This window comes from Taeniopygia guttata, chromosome 2 (genome assembly GCF_048771995.1).
Source record: "Taeniopygia guttata chromosome 2, bTaeGut7.mat, whole genome shotgun sequence".
Taxonomy (NCBI): Eukaryota; Metazoa; Chordata; class Aves; order Passeriformes; family Estrildidae; genus Taeniopygia; species Taeniopygia guttata.
In genome coordinates this window covers 46,610,905-46,628,915 of record NC_133026.1, presented here as the reverse complement: position 1 = coordinate 46,628,915, position 18,011 = coordinate 46,610,905, and the positions used below count along the sequence as shown (strand labels likewise).

The 18,011-nt window shown below is 34.9% G+C and overlaps 1 protein-coding gene across 1 annotated transcript in view; it reads left to right on the top strand.

Moving 5' to 3' along the window:
• DPY19L1 (dpy-19 like C-mannosyltransferase 1) overlaps positions 1–18,011 on the top strand; it is a 44,520-nt gene that overhangs the window by 9,569 nt on the left and 16,940 nt on the right. Inside the window, exons 6-13 of the mRNA XM_002197167.7 lie at positions 3,224–3,344; positions 4,888–4,981; positions 7,021–7,078; positions 10,613–10,704; positions 12,169–12,268; positions 13,651–13,728; positions 15,285–15,371; positions 16,810–16,869. Coding sequence (XP_002197203.6) covers positions 3,224–3,344; positions 4,888–4,981; positions 7,021–7,078; positions 10,613–10,704; positions 12,169–12,268; positions 13,651–13,728; positions 15,285–15,371; positions 16,810–16,869 — 690 coding nt within the window. The remainder of the gene's footprint in view (positions 1–3,223; positions 3,345–4,887; positions 4,982–7,020; positions 7,079–10,612; positions 10,705–12,168; positions 12,269–13,650; positions 13,729–15,284; positions 15,372–16,809; positions 16,870–18,011) is intronic.

Genomic DNA, 18,011 nt, shown 5'->3' with positions numbered 1-18,011 from the left:
GATATTTTGGGATCTTTCCAGCTCTTTCAGCCCATTAGTAGCACTAAGTCTGAATTCTATTAAAATGTTTGTTTGTTTAATGGATATTAAAATTAAATTAATCAAAACCAATCTGGAAATTCCATTGCTAAGTATGATGTTTAATTAATTAAGAAAAGTAAAACAATTCACTTACATATACAGCCAATATTAGCCTTAAAAACTTAAAAAAAAGGAAAAAAGATAAAATGAGCGTGTAGCAATCAATACATCATTTATGTAAATTATACATACAAGCAGTAAAAAAAATATCAAAAGCTACAAGGTTGTCCTTGTAGCTGCACAACGTTAAAATCCAAATAAAATAGATTTTCCAAGTATTTGCTCCATGGTCAGGTTGTTCTAGTAATTGTAGTGTTCTCATTTCTGATGAAAAATGGTAGAGAGATAATGTGTTAGTTTCTGTGGTGGAGAGATAACGTGTTAAGTTTGCTCTCTGGATGTTCATTGTTATGGAACAGTTGATATTTCTGTGTGTGGTGGTGATACTGAAGATGTGAGTTGAAATGAGGAGTGTGTTGCAAAGATCTGTGTAGTTGGCTTTAAAGTGCACACTCAAAGGCAGCTAGTGAAAGGGCTTGACTTTTCTACGTGTTCCTTTGCAGCAAAGGACTGGCCTTGTCCACAGAGCGCTCCTGGGTCTGAAAGTTAGGCTTTGTTTTCCAAGTGCTGCATTTACTGCCTTACCTGATACAGAGCAATAGAAATTTCAGAAACATCACTGTGCTCCAACTGACCTAGCAATTTTGTGCTTCCTACTGATTTGTTTCCATTTTTATGCCCATGTTAACTGTTTCATGTAAAGTAGCTTCTGGCAAAAAATAGGTTTTTTTGCTTGAAGTACCTAGCCTGATACCTTTTAGGGAGTATTCACGTGTTAAATCTGTTGTAGACACAGACACTTGTGGCATAAACAGGTTAAATGGTTAAGTTGATAAATTAGTCATTGGATTTTTTTTGTTTTTTGGTGCAACACTGGTTTGGCAAGAATGCTTTATATGCTTGGCTAATGTCACTTTCAGGTCTGGTGATGCAAATATGCCATACAGATGTTTTTAACAAAGCACATTCAGGTGATAAGAAAGGCACTGATTTGATTCTCCAGGCCTATTGATGTCTGTTGGAAGATGGGGCAGGTGTGTGGTTCATGTATGCACATGTGCACTGCCAGAAACACCAGGGCACAGAAGTTCAGAAAGCTTCCAGGAATTCAAGATACTGTACTTTGTAAGGCACAATGTTGAGGCTTGGGGTCTCGGTATAGGAAGATGTAGTTATATTTTAAAGATACAGAATTTGCACTGTGAAGGTGTGAAGGCCACAGATGAAGTGAGCCATGAAGATTGGAGCCTTGATATTAAAAATTAATGAATTTTAAAATCCCAGAACAGTTGAGGTTGGAAGGGCTGTCTGAAGGTCTTCTAGTCCCAAAGCTGCTCAGACCAGGGTGAAGTAGAGCAGGTTGCTCAGGGTCATCTCCAGTTTCAATTTGAATATACTCCACCTCTGTGCAGATTGTTCCAGTGTTTATAACTCCCAAATAACCACTTGGTTTATAATTGGTTTATAACTCCCAATAACCACTCCCAAATTAAAAAAGTTTTTTTCCTATGTATAAGTGGAATTTCTTGTATTTGAATTTGTGCTCATTGTCTCATCTCTTGTCAACCAAAGAGTCTGTCTCAGTCATCTTTATTCTATGTCCTTGTCTTGAGCAGCCCAGAACTCAGCTCAGCACTGCAAATAGCGTCTTAGAAATGCTGAGTGGAGGGGAAGAGTCACCTTTCTTGTCCTGATGACATACAGCTGATGATATATTTGTCTTTTTTGCATCAAGGGCTTGTTGCTGGTTCAAGTATAAATTGTCCATGAGGACGCACAGGTTCTTTTCTGCAAAACTGCTTTCTAGGTGGTCAGCTTCCAGCTGTAATGGTGCACAATGGTGTTCATCCCCAGTGCAGGGCTGACTTTGCATTTTCCTGTTGGCCCATTTCTCCTGCCTGTTGATGTCCCTCTGAATGGCAGCACAAGGATCAGTCACTCCTTCCAGTGTTTATCCTGCAGATTTGCTAGGGATGTTCCCTTGTGCCATCATCTAGTCATAAGATGTAGAACAGATTGGCACCAGATTAAAAAAAAAATATCTGCAGTTGTCTCCTTATTTATCAAGACAGTCATCTCAGAAGGTTATAAAGCTGGGCAGGTGTGATTTCACCTTTGTAAATCCATGCTGATTGCTTCCAATCACTTTTTTGTCCTTTGTATATTTGGAAGTGGTTTCCAGGAGGATTTACTCCATCACATTCTTACACCCGTTGTCTGTTTTTCTTTCTTGCCCTTCTTGAAGATAGAAGTGACATAAAGAGTTTTATTAATTGTATGGGGAATGAGAAGAGAGAATCATCTTTCTTATATACGTTCTCTGTGACACAGGGCAGAGGCAGCTAATACTGCAGTGGTGAAACATATTGTCAGTCTGGGAACCCCTGGGTTATAACTTTCAAAGCAGCTCAACTGGAATGGCCACATTACTCATTTATGAATTCTATAAAGTCAGTTATATCCTGACAGAATAGCTTGGTAATGTTATTAACTAATAGCTTTGCTGTGAGATGAGTTCTCATTTTTGCTGTGTGTAAAGTACTGATGTTTTCTGTGTCAGGTGTTGAGATTTAGTTGAGTTGTTGTTATAAGAACATCATTGGCATGGAAAATGGAAATGCTCTCTTACATTGCATCTGGAAGCCCTTTGAATGCATGCTTAAGATTAACCTGTCAAAATTTAACAGACTAAAAATCCTAAAGATTTGGTCGATTAATATTCTTCTGAGGTGGAGAAAAATTAATTGGCTTGAATGAGTTCAGTTTGGTCAACTGTCCTCTGTCAACAACATCTGTGATTTTAATATCTGATAAACAAAAATACTCAAATGAGGAACCTTCCAGGCAATGCAATACATAGGTTTTTTTTTCCTGAATATTGCAGCTTGATGCATGAAATTATTTCTGTTCTAAAGCATCTAAGGGATAATTTTAGTCTGTAAATGAAATCTGTTAGATGCCTCTAGGAAATTGTGGTCAAAAGTGCTGAGATAAATCCTGAGTTTGAAAATGAGCCTGGATGAGGGCCAGCTGTCATGAGAGGTTACTCTGGGCAGAAACTTCTGATCCTGTTTTCCCCTAGGTGGTCCTTGCCAGCTGGTACCGCATATATATCACCATTATGGATTTCCTTGGTATACCAACAAAGACATGTTGGACTGTAAACAGAGGAAAAGGGCTTAGTCCTGTCGAAAGCTGTGAAGGTAAATTCTGGTTTATGATGGTTTCTCCTTGGAAGCGTGCACTTGTGACTTTATGTATTTCAGAAATAATAAATATTCCTGTGTTACCAAGGGTGAAAAATGTAGGTTTTGCTTATTAGGCAACTCCTCCAGCCAAGATTGAATTCCTATCCTGGACTTCAAAACTTCACAGTTATTGTCTGAGCCTTCATAATGTTGGATTGTTACAAAGAATAAGATGTCCTCAATGTAGGAGCCTACTGTACATGTGTTAATTTGTGTAACTTCTGAAGGATCCCAAGTACATTCCAACTTCCTGCATTTCAAAATTTGCTCCCTCAGTTTTGGAGATTTTTTAGAGAAATCTTACTTAGTGATATTGCTGAGAAGAATCCTCTTCCTCTCATGAGCTGCTATTCAGCATAAGAATTTCAACCTTAAACCTTGATTAGACACCAAAGCAAGGATGCTGCCACTTTTTTTTTCCCCCATGTTTGAAATACTGGCTTGTCAAGTACGTATTAAGCAATAAAAGTACCTTACCAAGAAGTGCTTTCGAGGTATTCTACAGTCAGTTCAAGATGAATAATAGATGGTAGTTTGTGAAGTTGTTTCATTTTTTCATTTAGAATGCCTTTGTGTGATGACAGGGTAGTATTTTTCCTTTGCACAAAGGCTGTAAGAACTTCAGAGCTTGAATGGTTCACTTTCTCTAATTTTGTATGAAGCAATAAACAGTGTACAACCTTTCATTCCTGTTTTTCATGAAAACAAAACCAACAGAAGCACCAGCTATTGAGACTGCTGTGTTTTGTGAGCATATCATCATCTTACTTTAGAAAACTGTCTTGCTGTGTTTTCAACAGTGGGGAATAATCAGTTTTGCATATGAAACTGAAGTTTTGCTGCCATTCACTTTAATGAATAAGGCTTTTTATGCTGTATTGCTGAAATTATTAGAGCCAGGAGGGTTTAAAGAAATAGTGGGAAGGCGAATAACAGCAAGAAGAGTGAGCACAGAAGTGTCTGTTAATGAATAAATTGAAAGACTTGCACTACTGGAAAATATCTTGGCTTATAATGAAACAAAGAAAGCAAAGAGCATTGTGTGTGATATGTTGAAAGATGGATTTACTCCTGCAAAATATGAGAAGTGAGAGTCTAGGATCAACTAACCTGTTCTAAAAAGCTCTGTGAAATAAAAATGTAGTCTAGAGAATATTCTTAGCTGTACTTCTACCTTCTAAACCTCACAGGTTTTTCTCTGCAGTTAATGCATCCCTCTTGGCTTTTTCTGTCACTGACTGCCGCAATGTTATATCTACCCCTACTCTTCCTTTTTTTTTTTCAAAGCTCTGGTCTCCTGATTGAATCTTCACAATGGTCTTAAAGACATCTACTTTTTTCTTTTAATTGTCTCTTTCTGTAGATACACTGAGATACTATGCTGATAGTTTATATATAATACAGATATATTAGGATAGTATGCTGATTGTATGGTGCTTTATAACCAGTATGGCATTTCTTCCGTATTTGACAACAAATATTAACTGTTTTTTGTTAGGGTTGGGAGACCCTGCTTCCTTTTATGTTGCTGTGATTTTTCTGTTGAATGGATTTATGATGTCACTGTTCTTCATATATGGTACATACCTCAGGTAAGGCAGTTGACACTGGGCTATTTAGTTGGTATTAGCTGTATGTTTTAGACAAAATCTGAAAAAGTGAATGTAAAATTATTTTTATGGGATATTGGTTATTTGTACAGCAGTAGTGCTTTTTTTTTTTTGCATACACGTTGTCACTTAAAAAATAGTGAAATAGAGAAGCTTTTTGCTTAAAATAATGATGATGCTGCTGGAAAAAATATTGTCGAAAATTTTATTGACGTTATATCTCGTTGATACCACTGGGTTGTGAATAAAGCTAGGTATTTGTATGTGTTTTAAACAGTTTGTGACATATTTCGGCTCTTAAAATTATCACTGTAACTCATTTTTAAACATAAGTTGAATGATAGTGTACTTTTAACCAAGGCTGGGTTTTCCCAGTGCTTTGCTTCAAGTTGTATTTGCATGCATTTCCATTTTAACGTAACTGAGAAGGCAAAATAGGTTTTGACCTAATACATTCTTTTGTACAAATTGTATGCACGTCCCTTTTTCTAGAAATTTCTGTTTTCAGTGTCTGTCCTTACATTTCAGGAGCGGTAATACAATTTCATGTAAAAATGGATTCCACATTAGGCAGAAAAGCAGAAGTGGAAATACATTTTCTGTTTACATCTGTTTTCATGTGTTGGTTTTGCCAAAAGGTGAAAGGCAGCTATAGTTTCCTCTGAGACATGTGATTGGCTTCCCCCTCACTCATTTTCTGGCTTTATTGTCATGGGTTTTCTTCTTTCTCTCTCTCAAGCATGTGCTGATAGTTAAAATAAGGAATAGCTCAGGGCAGACACTGTCAGTAAAAATAGGAGGTTGCCTAATGCATGTTTTGAGGAAGTAGGTAAACTTTGGGTATTTGTGTCATTAACTTGAATATTTCTCTTAGGGGAGTTACACAGAAATTCACATTTCATATATGAATGTCATTGAAAAATCAGTACACTCTTTATTTCTCACTACTTTCTTTAGAAAGCATAGACCTTGAGTTTTGTTTCTGGTTTGGGGTGGATTTTGGCAAATTTTTGTTTTGTTTCTAGGGCTAACACTTGGTTAACACTTGGTATCTTTAATCCTCAGATTTTGTACCCAGAACCTACTGATTCTGTTTGACTTGTATATTTAGTGACGAGTGAAAGATCTGAAAGTGTTTAAAGGGGTTTTTTTTGTTCACTTTTTTGTGTGTGGTTGATTTTTTTTTGCTGTGGTTTTGTTTGGGTTTGTTTTTAAGACTCTTAACATCCGGCTGCTGCTTTTGTTTAGTAGAAAAAATGGTATTATCTATCATTCAGCGTAGTAGTGAACTTGTGTGCACAAAAATGTTCTTTGCTTCATATCACATAACTTGAGCAATTACAAATATGTTCAAACAAATAGGAACTTTTTCTATTGCTCTTTTAAAATGGGAAAAATGTAAGTAATATCTTCGAGTTCACTTTTGCTATTTATTCAATAGGTGAATTTGATTGATATGGAAATATAAAAAAATACTTAAGTCAAGGTCTTAGAAAGCTTCCTCATGTTAACATTGCAGTATTTCACATAAAAATTATATTGTATCTTGCATTGACCATATAATGAGTTGATTTTAAATATGTTTTTTTAATGTGCTTGATTTGGTTACCCTAAATTAATCTTTACATCCAGACCAAAATTTTGTGTTGGGTGATTGAGCATGTAGATTCTGAAATTTACTGCTCAGCATCTTAGGGAAGAAGTACTGCATTTATATTGCCCGTTTTTTAAAAGCACCAGTTGTAATGATCTAAACCAAAATTTGTGAGCAGTGGAATAACTGTTTTCCAAGTTATTAACATTAAAATTGGTATTCTGCAAAAAAGAGTTGATGTATGAAGGACTGGTGTGCTCTGAAATAAACACTGTCTAACTAGCATTTTAATATTTTATGTACTCTATTGATTGCCTTTCCTCCTTTCCCCCCAATAAACTTAGCTATATACAAGTGCTGCTTCACATTTTTAAGCAAGATTGACTGTGATAAGATTCTCTTGTACCTATTTTTCTTCTTCTCACAGTGGGAGTCGTCTAGGAGGCCTTGTTACCGTGTTGTGCTTCTTTTTCAATCATGGAGAGGTAGGTTTCCCTCTCCCACCACTCCTTTTTTTTAAATTATTATTGAAGTTTAAGCTAATTCTGATTTCATTAAATGTAATGATGTTGCTTATTTATTTGAACTTAAATTCAATTAAAATAAATTAATAAAACAATTGAAATCAAAATAGACTATGACTGAAAAAATACATAGCAGAATCCAATGCCCCTTTAGTGCTTAAAATAAAAAATCAGAAAGGATATATAATGTAAATTAGCCCTGAGATTGAAACTTACTAGCACAATGACTTCAAGTTTCAAAACATCAGAATACTCTATTTTTGCATACATACCACACATAACTGGGGTACATGTACCGTATGAGTAAGCTTCAGAAGCTTGTCTAAATTGCTATATATTTTACTGGAAATTCATCAATACAAAGAAAGGTGCAAAGAAACCTCTGTATTACTTACATACTATACCCAGGATGCACTGAATTTAGAAATAGTGTATGTATGTAAAAGATTCCAGGGCTAAACTTAAGTAAGCTGCATCGCAGGAAAGAAGAAATAAAGAAACTGTCACTTACAGCATCTCCTGGTTTTCCCAGTTAATGCTGTTCATGTCATTGTTTCATATTTTGGAAGAAAAATCATAGCTTTCAGTCTTACTCCCTTGAGCTGTTTTTTTCTTTTTTCTTAGTGCTCATTTTATGAATGGAAATTTGTAAAGAACTTCTAAATGGAAACTAACTACCATATAAATTAGTTTAGGGTTGAATTTATGTTTTGTTTTCCTACTTTACTGAGCTGGACTTGGTAGAGAACACTGAGTTGTAAGAATATGTATTGTACATAACAGAATTAGAGATGCTTCCATTCACAGTAAGCTTTGACAGATTTCTTATAAAACAAAACTCTGTATGATAAAATAACTATTTAAATAACTATTAATTTGAAGTGTCTTTTCTTTAAATATCCCCCATGTATGCACGGGGATATTTAAAGAATTTAGGCATTTAAGAATTTAAGTATGTTAAAGCATTGTCACCTATGGATGCTGAAGTGCCTGCTTGAGAACAGGTAAACATTAGAGTTGCTAAACTTATTTTGTGTTCTGCAACTGTAAATATGGCATTTTATGTGGATTTCTGTTATTAATGGTATCCTGAAGTGAAATGATGTTTGATCCTTTGCTAGTGAATACTAATCGAATAGGTCCTGTTTTGCCAAGTCTGTGAAGGTGGTAAGTGTAACTTCAGAAAGAAATGTGTTGAAAACTTACAGGTAGTGGTAGAAAAAAGCCATTTATTTCACTGTGGTACAGTGCAGTTCTTTCCATAGGTGACTGTAGGAGAGCTTCTCTCTCTTTGTGAATGACTTGACTTGGGGAAAAAAAGCACAGATAATGTATTTTGGAGACTGGTGTGAGATCAGATCTGCATAGCTCTACACAGATGTAGTCTGGGCTTAGGTAGGGCTTAAGGAAGGCGACTGTGATTCAAGCTCAATTGTATGTATATCTGGAGAAAATAGGAAATACTTGCAGAGGTGCAGCGTTGGATCTCAGCTGGCACTTCGTGTTTGGACCGTAGCTGAATGGAAAAACTCAGATTTATTTGATATTGTTGTGTATATGGCTATGGTAGTACCTGTAGTTCCAGGTGCACAGGGGGTCTGTCCTCACTGGGTTGAATGCCATGCTGTGGGTGTGCCTAGGTGTATGTAAGAGATGCCCAGCTCTTTGATAGGCTTGTGATTATGTGCAAATCATCTTGTGTGGGTCGACAGTGGGTGCAGTCGAGCTAGACCAGCTGCCAAAAATTTCCTTTCCAATTTGGGAAGGATAGGACTGAACTACATGAGTAAGCCTGCTGCAAGCCTTGGTATCTCAGCTCTAATGCTGTGTAAAAGTGGTATGTAAAAATGCTCTCTGACTTTGAGCTAGTGACCCTAAGGCTGTATGTGTTGGTTTGTGCTGTGCTTGTGCTACTGTATTTTAAAGATTTCAAACTTAGACAAATCTGATATATTTCTACCTGCAGCAGAGTGAGTTTATAGCCTTGATAAATCATCCACAGATGATTGAGTTTAGCATTACATTCCAAATATAGAAAAGTAGCGTAGCCCATGTTAGTCAATCCACTTCTAAGGATGCTTCCTTTTTATGGTTGTGTATTGTCATAATTTTTTTTTCCTGTCTTACCTTCTCCAGTATCATAAGATTTGGTAAACCAAGTGTTGCTGTAGTCTTGAAAATAAGCAAAATGACTACACTGCTTTAGAATAATCATGATTATATTTATTGCTTATTACAAAAAATCAGCTCATCACATCTGTGCAGTCAGCTGAGGACAGCATATTAATTCATATATTTATGAAAGGTTTATTTTAATGATAATTGGTGTGGCTTTTACAGAGAGTGCTTTGAGATGTCAGAGACTTTGATTAATGTGATGGGTTTCTGTTCTTTGCTTTTATTTTACACTATTAATTTATCATACTTGGGAAGTAGCAAGACAATAAGCAAGGAATTATATAATGTTGATTTTAGTGACTTGTTTGGTAAGACAATATTTTTAAAAGTGGTCTAAAGATTCTGGGAAGCAAAGGAGAAGGAACAGCCTGGCATCAGTATCCTGAGTATTTTCGTAGATTCATTATAGTCCATGTTAAGATGAATTGCATTTTTCTCTCGTAGTTGTAGAGAACTTCTAATTTTTAGTGCAAGTCTCTTGACAGCCAATTTGAACCTGGTTTTTGTATGTCAAAGTACTCCTGTAAAGTTGTATTTGTTCTTTTTTTTAAGGTCAGAGCAAGGACTTTATAAAGAACTGAATATAAACATTGGAATCAACAGTTGTAGCTGAGCCATTTGCCATGAGGCTCATTATTTATTTGTCATGAACCCATTAATTAAGAAATTGATGAAAAAACTATTCAGTTGACTTCAGTGTATTATGCTTTGCTTTATTAGGGTTAAAGAGTGAGATAAAAATATTATGTATGAGTAGTATAGGGTCTGTATGAGCTTAATTTAATGAGTTTAGTGTACTGGCCTGTTTTCAGGACAGCTTCAGATTTTATACTTAATGTGCTGTTACTAATAGAAATGTGAAATGTTTGGAACCTAAAGAACTGTAGCATAATGAGGAATATATTGCTTTATCCTTCAGATCATCTCCCAACACCCTGTCTCTAAGTGTGGCAAGTCACTGCATGAATTTGAGAATTATTTACTTAGAAGAGTTTATTATTTCAGCAAAATCAGGGACAAGTAGCTGCTGCCCTGCTTTTTTCTTGGATATTCTCTAGCTGCCACATTTCATTTTGGAGAAGCAGTGATCTATTTTAATTAAACAGTGTATTTTAGGCCCCAAGTGTGGAAGCCATTTCCTTTTCCTTCCTCTTTTCTGCTTCCTGGCTTGTTTTTTTAACATTCTGACTAAAGCCTCATATAGCTCAGTTTTTGCTTTATTGGCATATCTGTAGTCATTCATTTTTAAATACAAATGCATGGTTTTATGGAAGTGTGTCAGTGAATGTTACCATCTAACCCAGTTCTTATTTTCAGTGCACTCGTGTCATGTGGACTCCACCTCTTCGTGAAAGTTTCTCGTACCCTTTCCTTGTGATGCAGATGTTGCTTTTGACCTATATTCTCAGGTACCTCTCAGTTTATACTGGGTCTTTACAATGCTTTAAAAAAACGGAATGTCGCAGGACATTTATTTAAGTGCCTTTATTTAAATATTTATTTAAATGCCTCCATGTGCTGTAACAATGGTTTCATTAACAGAGAAACTTTCCTCTGGCTGTTACATTGCAGACGCTGCACCAGTATATCTGCAGTCATATTACTCACTTATTAAAAGGAAAAACTTTGCAACTTGAAGACATGATTAACATAAAATTCAGAGTTACTGTGTTGGCAAATACGTGTCTAAAGTAAAAATCAGAATTTTTGGTTGATGTCCCTTCCTTCCCATGAGAAACAAGCTGATACTTCATCAATTGGTTTTGTCCCTCTTGGAGAGTGGTATGTTGGCTGCACGTAGAGTAAGCCTATGCTTTGCAACAGAGGATGCCATAGACACCCATAAGCTAGTATGTTCTTGCAGTTTTCTGTGACTAATTAACTAGTCTCATTAACTAGTTCAATGGTTTAGAGCAGCCTAATTACATTAATGCAGGGATGCTCTTGAGTTCATTAGCCCTGCTTTTTCTGTGATTATTTCTGTCTTGCAACATGATAATGTTCCTGTCTTGCCTCTGTTTTAGAAAATAAGCATGACCATTCGTACTTAAGGGCTTCTCCACCAACTCCGCTGCATCAGATTTACAATGTATTTATGATTTAGCTGAACTCAGTACTTATAACCACCAATTTTCTTTTATTAGGTCATACTGATTTGTAGTTATTGATGTTCAAAGCAAAAGTATTTCATGCTTGTCACTAATTTATGTTTTTTATATGAGGAAAAGATATGTGCTGTCTAGAATTTAGTGAAATTTGAAACATGACATGTTTCAGAATTGAATTTGCACTTGAATCAACACAGGATTAAATATTTTAAATAGCCTTTATTTCAGGACATGGAGAATAGATTGGGGTTTCAGTTACAGATGAGTTTCATGTACTTGTCATTGTCTCCTCCCCTGAAACATCACTCAGGATTGCTAGCAGAAAGTTGCAGAAAGTAAATATGCTAGAAAAGTGAGAGAGAGGAGTTAAATCACTTTCAAATGCAGACTATTCTGAAAGAGTTGTGATTTCAGCTGAAATGGAAATGGTTGTGTCCTGACTGTAGAGTTGTCGCAAGAAGGTGAAGCACTTGCAAATGTCATACTTTGGCCTGCTCTACTTCATACTGCCAGGAGAAGACTTGTTTGGTAATCAGTGACTCATCAAATAGTTAAGGAACATTAAACATCAGAGCTGTTGTCATGGAAACTCAAGGGAAAAAATATTAAATTTGTTTCAGCAGTGTTATTTGTAGTTGATCAATATTGCTAGCTATCTTCCAAGGTAACTGTGTTTTTATTGCATTTTCTATTCTACTTTTTAATTATGTGCAAACACCTGTGTAATTGTACTTACTGATGCCTATTCTGTCTCTTTTTCCCAAGGATTCCGAGTATTAATACAGGAAGCTTGATTGCACTGTGTGTTTCTAATATCTTTTTCATGCTTCCCTGGCAGTTTGCTCAGTTTGTTCTTCTAACTCAGGTAAGCCCATATTTGCCTCTAAATAGCCTCTTTGTCTAACCTGGACAAATTGACGACTGCTTTGTATAGACAGTCATTGAATTCACAACTATACTTTCCCTTTAGCCAGATTTCATTTTCACTGTCAGGAAAGATTCTCACTATTTACCACATCAGTCTTGCTAGTCTTGAGTTTAAAAGTTGGCTATTTACACAATTTACCATTCTGCCTCCAGGACTAAAAATATTTGCTTTTCCCATATAAACAGCCTCTAGCCTGTGATCAGTACATTAGAGCAAGAAAAAAAAAAAACTTTGTCTTTTGAAGCACAAAAAACCCAAAAAGCATTGATCAGGCGGTTAAAAATTTTTAAATATACAAGTGTTTGCAGGACATGTAATATCTGGCATGATTTTGCATAGTTTTCTATATAATTCTGATGAGTCTGTGAGTAGTGCTGTAGTCTGAAATTTTGGATAGTTGTGGTAACTGTATTTAGCACTGAAACCTTATGAATGCTGGCTGGAACTGTAGGATACTGTCACACAGCAACTTTCTTTGTGTTTGAGTTGGTTGAAATGAATTTCAGCCTGTTGACTGAAATTCATCTGTGTCTTCAGACCTTTTCACTTGCCTGCCTTACTTGAAGCAGATTATGTCTGGTTTGAGTTGATAACTTTAACAATCAATATAAGCTGTGGTATGCAAGGTTTCTAACTGCATAAGAGGAAACCAATAAATTCTGTAAAATATTGAGGAAAACTGATGAGTATACGCTGTTCAAGTTGCTGAGCCTGAAATTTGAAAATTCAGGTTCACTTCATAATTTCATTAATTTCCCATATGAGTTTTAAGAGGCTGTTTAATCCATAAGTCAACAAGCTTTATTTTCCTCAGCAGCAAATTGTGGATGATTCCATACTTTGCTGAAAACTTAAAATTAATGAGTAATTATTTTGTGGTTTTGTCTGATGTATTTTGGGGTTTTTGGTTTTGGTTAGTTTGGGTTGGTTTCTTTTTGTTTGTTTGTTGGGTTTTTTCCCATTTTTGTTTGGTTTTTGTTTATTTGGTTTGGTTTTTGGTTGGTTTGGGTTTTTTTTTGTGATTGGGTTTTTTTTAATTTTGTTTTAAATTTAAAGGTGAAAGGTAATGTGTTAGTGCTTTATTTTGGTGACTTGATTTTTATAAAGTTGAATACTTATTTCGTAAATATTCAACTGTATTTGATAATTCTTATTTAGAGCACCACAATAGGATTTTTGAAAGAAATAATTATGCAACACCTATGTACTTAGCAAAAAGTAGCAATAAAAGTTAATGAATGTTTGAATAATCTTTACTTTTGCATGAAGGAGTGCACCAGTGCAAATTGTTTTAACTTCCTTTTCACTTTTGGTTTTAGATAGCCTCATTATTTGCGGTGTGTATTATGGGTTATATTGACTCCAGCAAATTGCAGAAGATACTATCTGCTCATATGGTAATGCTTTTTTAAATAAACCTTAAGTCTCCTCAAACAGGTCAAAGCATGAAAAGAGACCATTTGTCTGAAGTGTTTTCCTTAGTTGCACAAAGGTTGAAAACATGTAGTGATAATGGAGGGTGGGGTCTGGATTGGAACTAAAATCGGGTTTTGAAAACTACGGTAGTCTTGACCTTGCAAAGATTTTGTGGTTTAACTATTTGGGGAGATACTTAGAAAGGAGGACAAGAAAGTAAACTGTTAAGTTGAAAACCAATTTTTTTTCAAAACTGTATGAAACAATCAAGAAAGAAAAGAAAGATAAGTAAAAGATGTGTAAGTTTCTGCATAATACCTGATTTTAATTTTTAAAGTTGAGAACATGATCAAGTTTTGCTTTTTGGAGTGAGATTAGACTTTTAAATACAAAGCAAGATGTAGACAAGTTTTTTTAAGAAATGTGATGGTGTTTAAATTTTTTTTTGCTAAAATTGTATTATGCTAACTCAATGGGTGAAAAGAGAATATTTCCCCAGAAAAGTAACTAAATTGTATTTCATATGTTTTAAAACATTTTTTTTAAATACTGTAAATGATAAACTAAAGGCAATGGTAAGTTCTATGTGATTCATTTCTCATTAAAGCAGGGACAAAATAAGCAGATTTGTTTGGTAGGTTTTTGACAGAAGCAGGATGACATTCTTAAGCTTTCTGGCTTATGTCAATAGCTGTGTCATAATTTAGGTGCTGAAGTGCCATAAATAGCCTATTTTCAGATAGATAAACAGTCATGTTATGTTACAGAGACAGCTTATTGAATCTGGGTAAACTGCCAGTCTGTTTCGTGGTGTATTCAATTTTTGCCTCCCTCCTACCCTCCTCCTTCTATGGAAGATGAAAGTCTTAACTATGTGAAGAGGGGAGTAGAAAAGTCTGCAAATTACTGTGTTATTTTTCCTTATTCCTGTGTATAAAAGAAGACAGAGCTTGTGTATTGATTTTTGCCCTCCAATTTGGAAAATGTAATTCAGATTGTATTATTTTAAAAAAGAGAGCACAGTAGATCAGGATGATGGATAAAAATTTATTTCAGCTTTGAATTAGGTGCATATGATCAAACAGTCAATAGTTCTGCTTCCTTGACTTTGATGATGGTGGTATTTGTCTGCTAAATATTTGTCAGTTAGGAAGAAAGAAGACATCAAGCATTCTATTAATTTTTATGTTTGTCCAGAATTCTAAAAGGTAACAAACAGGATGGAGAGAACTCATACACTAACATAGAAAAAAATGAGTATGTTAGATAAATTTCTGAAGTTATTTCTATTGCATTACATAAATTTATCCTATGACTAGGATTTGTTCTTACAGCCTTTTAATAAATAAATTAAAACAAATATCTACACTTGGCTACCTGGTGCTATTGGGCTCTTACAATCTGTTTTCAGAACAAATCTCAAGTGTATCAGGATTGCATTTTGCTGTAAAGTAAGTGTTTTTAAAATTAAAACTGTTATCGCATTAGATAATTCTTACCTTTTCTATTTTAAATTGAATAATTTTTATTCTTTCAGGTATCTCTTCTGGTGTGTTTTATTCTGATGTTCGGTAATTCAATGTTACTGACGTCATATTATGCTGCATCTTTAGTAGTTATCTCGGTAAGTTGCTTAAGAAGAATCATATGCTGTGCTGAGATTGCAGTGCTGTACTGTTAAATATGTATTGGTGTAAAATGTGCAACTGCTGCACCACCAGACAGACGAGAAACATGAGAAGCAGAATTAGACCGTAAAGATATCTGGTGAAAGGGTAAGTGCTAATTCAAGAAATCATGGATTTGCATCAAAACCTCTTTGTAAGAGAAACTCAGATAAGACTCAGCTCTTTTCCTTTTATAGTTCTCTTCTTTTTATAAAAATACAAAATTTATCATGTATGTAATTTTGACCAAAGTGATTGTAAAACAAGAAGCATGAGCAAGGAGAATCTTCATTTAAATGCTTCTTATTGATAGTAAATCCTCTACTGCAGAACAAATGACTAAGCCATATATAATAGTGTTTAAGGCTGTTTGAAACAGCTGCGTTGTACCACTGTGCTAGCGAAATTATTCACTGAGGATTCATCATCTCACCATTCATTATCTTAATTTTTCTTTAAATAGGAAAAAACCCCACAACCTCTTTCAGTTTTGTATTGTTCCTCATAAAGGATTTATGTATGTAAGAAATAGGAGATAAAGTGTTGTGAACAGATCCTATTTAGCTTACTGCAAATCATCTTAATTTCTGATTCTTTTTTGTCTGTTTATTTATATTTTGTCAATCAGCAAGAGTGTGGCAATTTCTCACTTATGCTAGTAGAAAACTGCCTTGGCTGCTTATTTGCTTAGTATAGTTTACTTTTTATGAATATTCTAGTTTCTTGTATCAGCTTTTGTAATTATATATTAAATACAGGTTGAGTTGCATTCTCATTTAGTTCCTTGCCTGTTTTCTGCTTTGATAAAAGTATTTGTTGTTTGTGTTTTATTTGGATGCTTATATTGGCCTCAGTCTCACATATGGACTGGACTTCTGGAAGCTTTTAATTACATTGTTCATCTAATTAGCCTAAAATGGGTTTTCCTTCTGACATAAAATGATCACATTGTGAAACAGAAAGGAGTGACTCCTACTGCCCTCCACGTTCTGTTGCCTTACTTGAAAATTGTATTGTGCTGCCAGTAATTTATTTCTTGCTTCAGTGTCTTGTTGTTCACAGAAGCAGACAGAGCTCAGTTTCCCACTGGTTTTGATTTAAAGAAGCTTAGAAATGAATAATTCAGAATCTCCTTACTCCTTCAGGAAGAAAGTAGTCTTCCATTAATTGTACTCGAACTGCAGGAAGAGTTTTTATGTTGCAAGTTTTGCCTGTTCAGGGTGAAATCATACTATATATATTCATATCTCAGGTTGTGTTAATTATGGAAGATTTTTTAATAAATAAATATGTGATGCAGTAGGCTTACCAAAAGGAAAAACTGCTAATTCAGGGTACTGGAATAGCTTGTTATTATTACATTACCTGAAAATGTGCATTAATTTATTTTATTAGGGAATTCTTGAATGGAGTCCAAAAGTCTTGAAAAGGCGCAAAAGAGAAGTCTATGTATGGGTAAGGAATTTTGAATATTTTGAATTTCAGAGAAAAAACTATTACTTTGTTTTGGTTTTATCAAATAGAGAAACAGCTTCTGGTTTTGTTTCTAATAATTGAAAATCAAGGAATATAGCTGAATTACTGTCTTTAATAAATTGTCAATTGTCAGCAATTAGTATTAAATTCCTGAAGAAATAAAGAGAGCATATACACGCATTTATATCAGAAAGCTGAAATAGCCTTTAAATGGCTACATGTTTAATTTTCACATTGCCAAATTTACATGTTTACAAAACCTAAGAACTGCATGGAAATCCTTTTAAAGTAAGTGTCAATTTAGAAAAGGCAAGTAAAAGGCTAACAGTCCTTGCAGAAATGGAGATTAAGGTACTGCATTAGATATTCACTAAAATGTGGATATCTGTATAATTATCTATATAATTTTTTAAGGATATTTTTATGACAACAGCAAACAAAATTGCATAGGGAAGCAAGTCAGAGTAAAACACTGTAGAGTGTGTGGATGAAGTTGGAGGGTAATAGGAGTCATGTCCAAACAGAGAGAACACTCCCAAAACTATTATGAATAAAATGTAACTCTATAGGAAACATGAGAATTGACTTGCTGCTTAAGACATAATGTTAACATGTAAAAACACCTGAAATGGGAGCCTACCAAGACTATGCCTGACTTAAGACCAGCATTCTTATTAAAGGAAGGGTAAGCTGATATCAAAACTGGATGAAATTCATACAGTTATTATAAAGGCATTAGACTAGAAAGGAATTAAAATATTTATATCAAACTGCAGTGCGTGTATACATGCCTGGCTGTAGTACCAGGGAAGGTCAGAGTGTAGGCAAATTTCATGTCAGGTTTCTGAAATGGAGATCCAAGGCACTTGTGGAATGGCAAACTAATAAATCTGGGTTTTGTAAAAGAATAAAAACTTGTACGATAAGGAAGGTGTTAGGCTGTATGTATGTGCAGCATAATGAGAGACATCCAATGCAGCCTTTGTCAAAGAAGTCACGCCTTGCAAAAGTGCATGACTTCTCTGAAGGTTGTAGATAAGGGTGTGTGGGTGAATGTCACGTACATAAGTTCCAGGAACTTTTTGGAGAAGCTGTCTAACTGGAACTATAAAAGAAATTAA